This window comes from Megalobrama amblycephala, linkage group LG3 (genome assembly GCF_018812025.1).
Source record: "Megalobrama amblycephala isolate DHTTF-2021 linkage group LG3, ASM1881202v1, whole genome shotgun sequence".
In the NCBI taxonomy this organism is placed as follows: Eukaryota; Metazoa; Chordata; class Actinopteri; order Cypriniformes; family Xenocyprididae; genus Megalobrama; species Megalobrama amblycephala.
The window spans coordinates 48,589,289-48,602,110 of record NC_063046.1 but is presented as its reverse complement, the minus strand read 5'-3'; the positions used below and the strand labels follow the sequence as shown (position 1 = coordinate 48,602,110).

Genomic DNA, 12,822 nt, shown 5'->3' with positions numbered 1-12,822 from the left:
AAAACGATCACATTAAAAAGCAAATGCACTACAGCTAAATATACTAATTCCAGTCTGCTCTCCAAAAGCTATTCAATATGGCCCTTGAAGGGGGAATGAATTTAACCGTAATAATGACTAAAGCATTTGTGTGGGAAGTAACCAGGGAAGGCTGTTTTGTAGTAATCAATACCAGACTCTTAGAATTCCTTGAAAAGCACACAATCTCTTGGGTAGAAGTAAAATGGACTTTTTAATAACAAGATTACAGCACATTTGATTATACTTCTTAAATTTATTGAAATAAATATCACACAAAAATTGCTAGATTTTTGCCTGAAAATGTACAAAAACCTTCCATTCTATCTGCTATTTGACATCATTACACAACTCTCTGAAATACATGATCCTCACTGATCGATCGCAGCACTCGGCAGTCAAATATTTTTTGTATAATGGCTGCTAAACCGCACTGACTATCACCCCAAATGATTTCCAACATAGTTGCGTCTCTCAAATCACTCTGTGACCTCTTTCAGAATCAATGATTGAACTCAAATCTATATTTCATGTCCATTTATTTATTTATTTGGTAAGTAGCCTTTTAATAAGAATGTTAATGAACAGTCAGCAGGTCATTACTAGGAAATAGACTCCTTTGCGGTAATACAAGAGCAAATAACATTGGTTTCTTTTCCAATAATGTTCAGCTGAATGTACATTATCTATTTAAATATAATTTTAAGTGGGGGTGGGGGATCACATTAAATTATTGTAAAGACAAAGCATGAGCTAAATGAAATTATAGTAATAAAATATAGCTATAAAAAATCTCTCCCACTCTCCCAGTAGCACAGAAAGTTATTGAATAAGCTAAATAATTTCCAACCAGTTCAAACCACATCTGTAGTTTGTGATCACACTCATTATTATCATTTACACACATGACCTGGTTCTGATTCTGGATTACGGCAAAAGTTGGACCTACTAGAACAGTACTGACAGGCCTGGACCATTTACCCTGGCAGTAAACCTAAAATTAAAAACTAGAATATTGACCTTCAAGTTCCAGAAGTACGTGCATTAAAAACATATTCATTTCCAATTATATCACACATTCATCAAAGTACAATTAGGCCTGAAACTCAGGTCCACAGGCAACATCAACCCTGCAGTGAAAGAATTGAGAGGAATGGCTCACAGGACCCACTGTGTCATAAAAAGGCAATGTCCTGTAGAGATTTCAATTAAAATTAGGCTGAAAATATTAGAATCAGTAATTGAGGCCATTGCTTTTTATGGCAGCGAGGTGTGTGGTCCACTAACAAACCAAGAATTCGCCAAATGGGAAAAACACCCAACTGAGACCTTGCCTGTTGAATTCTATAAAAAAAGGTGCATGGAACTCCAGAAATAATGCATGCAGGGTATAATTAGGCCAATATCCATTAACTAAGAGGACACAAAACAGGCAATTAAATTCTAGAACCATTTACAACTTAGTGTTCTCCAAACATATACCATTATAAAATCCTGTAAATTCAAGAGTTTAACAGCGAGAAGCTTCTCACTACAGACTGAGGTTCAAGAACAGAATAATTCACTAATTACACTAAACCACACTAAACTGCAAATGAATTGTGATTAAGTTGAACACATTGAGAAAAGTAAAATGCAATGTTATTTGGGCCAGAAATGTATACCTGTCCACTGTGAAAAATGGGAATCATCTTGACTAAGTCCATACTCAGCAAACAACCCAGCAACAGTAACAAGTAGGAGGAAAACATTGGATAAATGGTTGTTCTTATATGGCAAACCAAATAAAATTGAGTTAGAGTTGTATTTCACTATGGCTCAATGCAAAGTTCAATTAAAACTGCAAATTATTTACAAATGTAACAACTTACCACAAAACAAACAATTTTCATTTCAAAAACTTGCATTTTTTTATATCTTCTCTTAAAGGGACACAACAAAAAATTTAAATTGTGTCATCATTTATTCACCCTCATATCATTCCTGAATGAATTTGCTTAAAACATCATTTTAATTAATAAAAAATGTCTGTAAAAACTCTTTATTTTCTAAATGTTTTTAATTAAAGCAACAAGGCACTCAAGGCTGTGCTGTATTATATTCGCAATATAGCATGGTCTGTTGCACCTTAGTGATTAATTAATATTTTTCTCCTTTTTATTTTGCATTTTTCTCTTTTTAATCCTCACTGACTCATTGTCTTTGGCAAATTCACTATTACTTGTAATGCCAAAGAAGCCCATTGAAATATTAAAAGAGAAACAGAGGGAGAAAGGGACTGCAGAAGTCCAGAGAGAAACATAAGCATCCGGGGAAAGGCACAGTTTTGGCTCTTTCAGACCATTTCAAAGAAGCAAAGCACACACACACACACACACGTTTGTTTTTGTGAATTGTAGGGACATTCCATAGGTGTAATGGTTTTTATACTGTACAAACTAGGGATTCACCGATATGATTTTTTGGGGCCGATACTGATACCAATATTAACAAACAATTATTGGCCGATACCGATACCGATACCGATACCGCTATTTGTCACTTCCTGTCTTATTTGAAATTTTGTCATCAAAATAGATAGTATTTTGATCGTGTTTTAAATAAGCAAAGTTCAAAAACACCTGCATTAAAATATACGAGCAGGTTTATTGCTGCATCATCAAATCATTTTTAATGAACATGGATTGGATCCATTTAACATTCAGCAGGCCTACATAAAGACAACAAAACAAAGATACATATGAAATTAACAGTGCTTTTTAGGTAGGTTTAATAGTTTTCAGGTACAGAAATAAACAAACAGTAAACAAATGTAAAATAGCACTGCATATTCTTCACTGTATAAATGAAATACATATTAATCCTTCTTTATTGTAACAGACTTTATTGTGATTAATCTTCTAATTTGTTTTTGTATACATTTTTATATTTTTTGTAAGTTTAAATATGTTTGAGATCTCCTTTACTAAGGCGGGACTCTTATTTTGACAGGTGTTCTCGTTTACAGTCTGAGGAGAGCACGCAGTTCTTCAGAGTTATTTTGCAGGTTTAAAGTTTGTTCATTTATTGAGCATCCCCCGAAAAGGCATAAGATCTGTATGAGTTTGTTTACTGTTAGTTGTAATAAGTGTTTTGTAATTTGCTGTATGTTGATGATAATGCAATGGAGAGAGAGTTTAATGTGCACTTCTTGTGTTCTGTAATGTTTAGCTTTTGTGGTGATTTGTTTGTAGTGAAAACGGACGCAATAAACTTTATAAAACATCAGTAAAGGTTTGGTCATCATTCTGATGGGGTCTGCTACACTTATGAAAGTTACAAAAGGTATTTACAAGAATAGATCTTTTGTTATTTGATTAACTTCAAAGCACAGACAGCAGCGCTAGGATTACGCAACAGTCATTATGCAGCTCAATGCCTTCACGCAGTTAATTAATAAACCATCGGTTTGTTATATCGGCCTTTTTCCTGGTACACCCGATATGCCGATGGTTGTAAATTGAGCAAAAATCAGCCGATAAATATCGGCGGCCGATACATCAGTGCATCCCTAGTACAAACTGTATTTTCTATCACCCTACCCTAAACCTACCCATCACAGGAAACTGTGCACATTTTTACTTTCTCAAAAAAAAAAAAAAAACTCATTCTGTATGATTTATAAGACTTTTAAAAAATGGGGGCATGGGGTAATGTTCTCATAAGTCACCCTCTCCTTGTAATACCTATGTCATACCCATGTCATTATACAAATTTATGTCCTGATATGTCACAAAAACACGCAAACACACACACACACACACACAGGTTTGTTTTGCTATTTTAGTGAGGACATTGCATAGTCTTCCATTGATAATATATGAGGTCAATGATATTTTCTATAACCTAACCCAACCCCTACTCCTAAACCTACCCATCACAGAAACATGTAACCATCACTAGATTTAAATAAAAACCTCTTTTGGCTGAGATAAAACTAGTGCGGACCAGTCAATGTCCTCGCAAGTGGGTTGTGAAAGTATTTCACAATATAAGTGAGGACATTTGGACCTCACAAGTGTAGTCAATGCAAGTACACAAACACACACCAGTGTATGTTAACCCAATGAAATAACACTTCCACACAGATATTTCATTGCAATTCTGTAAAATGATTTTCAACATAGCCTAATGAACTCTGGGAAGAACATACTTAAGTTTCAACAATCTATTATACAGAGAAGACTTCGATCTTAAGCGGAAGGCTGAGGCCTATTCATGTATTTTCAAGTGGTTCACTGCACACACTTCTTGCTTCTTAAAAACATGTTTAAAGGTAAATAAAAAATCCTTATTGTATCAGCGCTTGGGTCTCTAAGAGTTAAACTCATGCAGACCTGTTCTGTAATATTTCACAAAGAGACTACAGGATGAACAGCCGAACAGCCTGAATGAACAGCCATCTCTTCCATTTTCATTACCTACAACTGAAGTGCCCTGGAGCAAGGCACCTAACTCCACAGCAAAATGGCTGCCCACTGCTCGGGGTGTGTGTTCACGGTGTGTGTGTGTATTCAATACTCACTGCTGTGTGTGTGCACTTGGATGGGTGAAATGCAGAGCACAAATTCCAAGTATGGGAGACCATACTTGGCTACACATCATGTCACTTTCTTTCTTTCTTTCGAGAGAAAGTGAGAAATTCCTAGCAGCCATTCTGAGCAGATTCTTCGTTAGCCATTCTTTGTTTTCCACTATTGTCATTTCTCTACAACAATAAGCTGCAAATGCTTAGTCAATACAAATGCAGTTATTTTTCTTGCTAATAAATCAAACTAAACTGCAAGTGTAAAACTCAGAGAGAGAAAGAGAAGGGGGAAAGAGAGGGGATTTGAGCTGTATGTCAGTCAAGTTCAGAATAATGACAAAATAAAACAAGAGACAGAGAATATCAGAAAGAGTGAAAGGCCAGATCAGTGAGACAGCAGCTACAATTCACAAAACACATAGATCACTGAGAATAATTTAGAATAATTAGAATAATTTATTATAATAATAAAAAAGAATTTTTGAGAAACACAATAGCCAAAGACATAACCCTGCATGTGTTCATAGACCAATAATAAGAATAACACAAATGCATCCATAGCGAACAACTTTTAAAGTCAGCATGAAATGGAAGTTTCACTAGTCTTTTTTTCACTATTGTGACATATATCGGAGTGAAACAGCTTCTTGAACAAGAAAAAAAAATGTAAGACAAGACTTGATTTTGTCCCTCAGGAATTGATTGGATCATTGAATTGTTGTGGTTTGATCTCAAGTGAGCGACAGGTTGTCCTGCCCTCACGCCAGTAAACATCATCAGAGAAGACAAGAGATGTCACTGCAAGATGGAGGAAAAGTTATTTTGATTAAAGATTATGAGGGAACATGAATTTAAAAAATAATGATGTGCATGGATTAATAATTTATAACAAAGTCCCTATAAGACAAGTCATTTCACTCGGCGGCCATCTTTTAAACGCCTCTCGGGCATGCAAGCAAAGCCACTGGAAGGCAAGCGTGCAACCTTTAGCCAAAAAAGTGTAACGGCTAATGCTAACGTTCTGGCTCTGGTGGTACGCATAGTCGGTACGCAGGGAAAGAGTTCTGATGTCACTGCCATTACACAATAGGCTGAGAGGTGCCACACGTGATTAAGTTAGCCGTTATGCTTTCTCCAATGGTAAGAGATAGAGAGAGACCCTCTCATCTCATCTCTGATACAAGCGCAGCTCATATATCTCTGAATGGGGAAACATCAAATTCTCCAAAGTTGCTCGCCAAGCTTTCGATTAAATTTCATATTTGAAATCACCAATGAAATTTTGTTTCTAAATGCTCAAATCATGACAAAAAAAAACATTTTTCAGGCTGTATCAAGCTAATGTGCATGCACAGTCCCAAGTGCGTCTCTATAGGCCAATTCACACCGCCCCGACGACGGCCAACAAATGCCAACAAACTCGTCTGTTGGAGTTTGTTGGTTTGGCGTGATACCCGTTGTTGGCGTTGGTCGGAGTTGGTTTTCACCCGACTGAACATGTTTAATCGGCGTTTGTCGGGTCGTGGAATGTCTGCGCGGTGTGAACAGTTTTCCAACAGACGGCAACCAACTCTGACGTAATCTGACCTGTTAACGAACCGTTGCCATGACGACGAGGGAAGTCCCCTGCAAAGACAGCTATTTGATTGCGCCCGCGCCTCACGCACACACAACAAAGCACTGGAAACGTGACATCGCAGCTTGTTCGTTATAAAAAATAAAATACAGTTAAAATATATATATATATATATATATATATATATATATATATATATATATATATATATATACAAAAGGTACAATAGTCCATAGTGCAATCCGTGCCATTCAGCAAGAGCAGCTGCTCCACTTCACCGAAAGAGAGAGGTAACGTTATAACCACCATGAGAGCAACGCAGGTTTACCTTCAGTTTCGTTTTTTAATAATTCGTTTTGACTTGTTTAGCTACATGGTTGTATATGCTTATGGGTCTTGTTAATAAAAAGGGTCGCGCTAAAAAAAAGTTTAAAAACCGGTATACCAACCGCAGCGCAATAGGTTACGATCAGATCGATGGCTACAGCGCTTCGGATTTCAGGTTAGTATTTTTGTTTTGCCTCAATACTTTAATACAATGAAAATATATATGATACTATATTATTAATATAGTAAACTAACCTGACATATTGTTAACATGTTACTTGTGTAGTTGTGGAATTTTCCCAGTCAGACGTCACTCGTTGGTCGGTGTTTGTTGGGGCGGTGTGAACATGACAGTTTTTTCTCATAGAATTCTAAATCCAACGGCCAACTTGTTCGTTGGCATTTGTTGGTGTTTGTTGGCGTTTGTCGGTGCGGTGTGAATTGGCCTTATAAGAACCGGAACTTCTAACGGCAGCTGCAGTGACACGCTGACTTTTCGCAATTGGTTCTTATTTAGAAGGCGGGACTTATTCCACCATACTGCACATTGCACTCTCTCCCACTCATAATAAAATGAGTGCACCGTCGTTCTATATATATATAAAGTCTTTGTTTACAATATTGTAATGTTCCATAAAATTAAAGAATTGTCAATTTTGATTTCAAGTCTATTTGGACAGAATAACAAAATTCAAATTGGATTGTACACAGAACAGATGTACAAAAACTGACGAAAAACACACAGCCAATCTCTGTTGCTTTAGCAGGCTGTATAGCGATCAAAGAGAAAGCCTGGGAAAAACAAGCTATGTGATTTCCTGTTATAAACTCAAGAGACTGGCACAGAAACAGAGAGAGTTGAGTGTGCAGAGACCAGGCTGGACGAGATGGCGAAAAGAAAACTAATCAGCAAACTTTTCTTCAACCATTTTCACTTGTTCTTTGCTTCTTTCTTTCTCTCTTCTGTTTGTTCTTGCTTGTCACATCAGGATTCATTGACTCATTATCTTTCCTCTGTCAGTGCTTCAGCTGACGTCGCAGAGCACCTGCTATCTGCGGCTGCTATCAGCAACATTCTAAACTTCTTGATGAGCCCAAGCTTTAAAGTCAACATGAAACAGCATTCAGAAAACCATTTACTCTTACTTCTGAAATGTCCCACTCAGAAATACATAACAGGACATTTAATGAGAAAAAAAAAAATGTATCCATCAAGAATTAATTGAAAGTAGGCATTTCATATAAAAACGATGACAAATCTAAATTAGAGATCTTTTTGTAATGTATTGTTACTAGCAATTATTGCTGTATTCTTTGTTAACCAGCATCAAACTACTGTTAGCTAGAATTAGAAACCGTGTTTCTTCTATTTTTTGAGTCTCCACAGCCCCAACACAAAAAATGTGTATCTTTAAACTTTAATTATAGTGGAAATCAATCAGCATTATGAGTAATATCACTAAAGCGTCCATCATTAAAATGATACTCTTTCACGCTAAAACTAGATCAATACTATGGGTGCAAAACAGACTCACCAAGTAGCTACCTCTCCCTTTAATGAGACACCTGAGCTTGTTTTTCTTTAGCAAGTTTTGACAGTTCTAGGGGGAAATGTATTTGACGTTGTATTGATGTGAAGAAGAGAGAAGTGCGAGAGCAACGATTAAAGAGCGCTGCTGCAGAAATCTTCCACAGACTGCTGTCTTTATATGTACATATAAAGTGCGATCCCAAAAAATGGCTGAATCCAAATTGTACACATTTTTTTGTTCTCTATCTTTAAACTCAAGTTAAGTTGACATTTACACAGCTTACACAGTGTACACCAGGCACTGAAATGCTTGTAAATGCTTTAATAAGGTAAACAAAACAAAAAGACAAGACAAGACAAAATGTACCTGCACAGGCCGTCCTCATGAGCGAGGAGAGGACGCCATCTGTCCACTCATTGGTGGAGAGGTTGTATTCTCCGTACAGCTCTCCCAGGCTCACTGCCTTGGGGTTTAGGGGACACTCCTAAAGGGGCAAAGGTAAACGATCAGAGTTCAAAGTAGAAGGGAATTATTCAACTACAGGACAGAAATCAAACAGAGGTGAAATCGTGCAGTGGTGAGAGACTGACACACAGGAGACTCAAGGGTGTGTGTGTTATATGGAGTGGTGGTAATGAGGAAACAGGGTGAGGTGATGTTTGCATGGAGAGATAGAGATAGGCACCAGAAATAGATATGCAAAGAGGGAGGTGTTGAGTCAGATATGAAAGAAGAGACAGGCATCGAGAGATGGAGAGACAGAAGGAAGGAGGGAGAGAGAAAGGGAGGATGCAAATAGAAATGGCAGCTTGAGTCACAGAGAGAGTGGAGAACAAGATGGACCCCCAAACTGTAAAAAATTACACACACTAGGCAAGTACCTAGAGATGTAAACCAACAGAGATTTAGACACACACACACACTCATATGCTAACACCAGGACACCAAACCCACACAGACACACAGTCACCACAGGTACACAAACCCACAGAGAATTAGACAGTGACAGGGACAGGGGCGAAAGCACTGGAGGGAGAGAGCGGGAGAGAATTAGGCTATGTTCAGAATGGAATATTTACTGAATACTGCACTGTATATACAGTGTATTCTGACCACTGTTTTTAAAAATAGCAGTTTATAGAATAATATGAAATGAAATGGAATCAGTGCTATAGTTTTTACTGCATACTACACAGCATTCTTACTAAAAAAAAAAAAAGAGTAATTAAAGTGCCCCTATTATGCTATTTGAAAGGTTCCTAATTCTGTTTAGGAGGTCTCATACAACATGCATCAAAGGTCAAAAAAACGTTAATTTTCTCATAATATACATTGCATATCACATTTTTCAATGATTCTCAAACGACTCGTCGAAAGAATCAGTCTCTCTAACTCCCTGCTTTCCGAGAGCCTGCTGACTCCGATGATGAAATATTGGAAGAGCTAGTTATTCATCCCAAACCTCCATCGCAAGGAAGACATTTCTCAGTGATACGCTACTCAGTTTGGCATTCATCGTGAGATGTTGCAACTGTAATTCCTCACCATCAGCATTAACAAGTGTATGTCCATCAACAAACCAATGTGTATATTTCTAATCTATTGCAGTGCACATGTGGGAACTGCTTTATTAACAGTATCAATAACAGTGCATACATTAGCCGAGGACTAATGTGAATGACTGATGTAATGTTAAAGTTTGTAAAACAAATCTTGCTCCATCCTTTATCATTACTCAAAGTAGTAAGAATGAAAGACAATCTGCATTAATGGACACAATTTTAGGTAAAAGTGGTCCCACAGCTGATTAGCAGTTCAGTAAACAGTAACAATGAGAGTTAGCTGGTTAGCCGGAGACATACACAATATAGCTAAAACACAAAACTACATTGGCAAGAAAAAGTATGTGAACCACTTGCAGAATCTGTGAAAATGAGAATTATTTTAATAAAATAAGAGAGATCATACAAAATGCATGTTATTTTTTGTTTAGTACTGTCCTGAGTAAGATATTTTACATAAAAGATGTTTGCATTTACTTCACAAGACAAAACAATAGCTGAATTTATTAAAATAACCCCATTCATAAGTATGTGAACCATTGATTCTTAATACTGTGTGTGAATACATGGATGATCCACGACTGTTTTTTTTTGTTTTGTATTGTGATGGTTGTTCATGAGTCTCTTGTTTGTCCTGAGCAGTTAAACTGAGCTCTGTTCTTCAGAAAAATCCTCCAGGTCCTGCGATTTTTCAGTTTTCAAGCATTTTTGCATATTTGAACCCTTTTCCCCAGTGACTGTATGATATTGAGATCCATCTTTTCACACCGAAGACAATTGAGGGACTCAAACACAACTATTAAAAAAGGTTCAAACATTCACTGATGCTCCAGAAGGAAACACAACACATTAAGAGCCAAGGGGTGAAAACTTTTGAATTCAAATATCAAGGTAAATTGTACTTAATTTTTTTTCCAGGAAACATGCAAGTATCTTCTGTTGCTTCCGAAGAGCAGTACTAAATGAAAAACAATGATATTTAAACAAAATAAGAAAAATTGTGACATCTTCACCCTGGTCAAAAGTTTTCACACCCCGACTCTTAATGCATCGTGTTTCCTTCTGGAGCATCAGTGAATGTTTGAACCTTTTTTAATAGTTGTGTTTGAGTCCCTCAATTGTCCTTAGTGTGAAAAGATGGATGTCAAAATCATTCAGTCACTGCTGGAAAGGGTTCTAATAAAGGTTCAAATAAAGGGTTCAAATAAATGATGATGGAAAACTGATGAATCTGCAGGACCTGGAGGAATTTTCTGAAGAACAGAGCTCAGTTTAACTGCTCAGGACAAACAAGAGACTCATGAACAATCATCACAAAACATAAAAATAGTCATAGATCATCCGGGTAATGACACACAGTATTAAGAATCAATGGTTCACATACTTTTGAGTGGGGTTATTTTAATAAATTCAGCTATTGTTTTGTCTTGTGAAGTAAATGCAAACATCTTTTATGTAAAATATCTTACTCAGGACAAGTACTAAACAAAAAATAACATGCATTTTGTATGATCTCTCTTATTTCATTAAAATTATTCACATTTTCACAGATTCTGAAAGTGGTTCACATACTTTTTCTTGCCACTGTATTTTGAACACTCTGAATAAAATATATCAATAATTAATTAATCACACTTAGACGTTGTGATTCTGAGGAGCAGGTTGGTCCAAATAAATCGGATACTGTCCCATCTTTAACCACTAATTCTTCACAGCCTCATCCTTTGGAAGTGAAAATAAACTGAATTTCCTTTCACAGCGCAGAGCACAGCATCTTGTCAACATGTTATCCACACTAACAAGCTACAGCATTTGAGAGGTGTTCAAGTTCACGGGATGTAGACAAGCATTATGCAAATGTATTAACATGTGACGTGTGAACTTTGCGAAAACGGGATTCGATACGAATGACTTGTTTAAGCAGTCGACTCTTTCTTTTGAGAGCCAATAACATTATTTATGATGCATACAACTTTGCAGACTGTTCACATTCATATACAGCTACATTACAGACTGCATGAAAAATAATTTTCAAAAATCCATAACAGGGGCACTTTAATAATATATAAACGTTTCCACAAAAATATTAGGCAGCACAACTGTTTTCAACTGTGATAAGATGAAATATTAAAAAATGTATTCATTTTGTGGTTTTTTTTAGTATTTCTATTTATTTTTCTGTGTTTAATCTAATTTTGTAATTGGTAATGTGCTATTCTCAATATAACCAAATATTCCAAAACTAGCAGCATAATACATGTTGTCACCTGACCTCATTGTGTTAAATGTTTAATTTAGCAAGTACGCGGTTTCTCGTTTCTCGTCCCAGCAGAGTTTAGTTCCAACGTTAATTAAACCCACCTGAATAAACTAATCAAGTTCTTTAGGTTTACTCGACAATCACAGCCAGGTGTGTTGGAGCAAAGTTGGAAATAAACTCAGTAAGAGTAGTATACTATTCATAACATGTTATAGGGTGCAGTACAAAAGTGGGCAAATTTGGATGGCGTCTATACAGAAAAAACAAGAGAAACAAAATTTTGACAACATCAACAAAGCATAAAAACAATCTTTCAGACCTCACCAGCATCTCTCTCTCTCACACACACACACACTCACTTCAGGAACATCATTAAAGAAGGAAAACCTGAGAAACACATATTTCTCCCACCCCAACCCCATTCTTCTATTTTTACCCACATCAGGATGAAACACGTGAAAGAGGTTACAAAGGATAAGAAGATGGAGAAAAACAACAGAAGCAAAAACAAAAAAAAAGATTAGAACAAACATGAATGCTAAACACACAGTTTTAGACATGAGCAGTCTTAGCTGACGACTGCATTAAAAGAACAGTGTGGAGTGGCGCTCCTTTAGCCACAGCCAAACCAACTGTAAAAAGAAAGAGAACATAAGCGGCGGCAATTAGCGCTAGCCGCCGTCTTGACTACGCCATCATTTTTAAAACACCCACGAGTGAGCTGAGAGTCTGTCAGGGGGCTTTTAATGAGTGTTAAGTCCTTGTTGCCACATGTTCTCTAAACAGCGAAGAGTGTATAAGGGAAACTCTGTTGTCTTGGTGGTAAATGTATCGGGTGCTGAATAAGCGCGGCCGCTGACGGCGGTTCATTTTCATGGTAATGAGGGATGGAAGGTTGGCGTAGCCTCTTAGGCTGTAAAACAGCTGCTGCGAAGACATTTGCTTTAGTGGCATGATCTTTGCCCTTAAAACTAGTCATG

At 36.9% G+C, this 12,822-nt stretch overlaps 1 protein-coding gene across 1 annotated transcript in view; it reads right to left on the bottom strand.

Moving 5' to 3' along the window:
• The window catches only part of dnah2 (dynein, axonemal, heavy chain 2), a 191,622-nt gene that overhangs the window by 53,728 nt on the left and 125,072 nt on the right, over positions 1 to 12,822 (bottom strand). Inside the window, exon 43 of the mRNA XM_048185863.1 lies at positions 8,387 to 8,504. Within this exon, the coding sequence (XP_048041820.1) occupies positions 8,387 to 8,504 (118 nt within the window). The remainder of the gene's footprint in view (positions 1 to 8,386; positions 8,505 to 12,822) is intronic.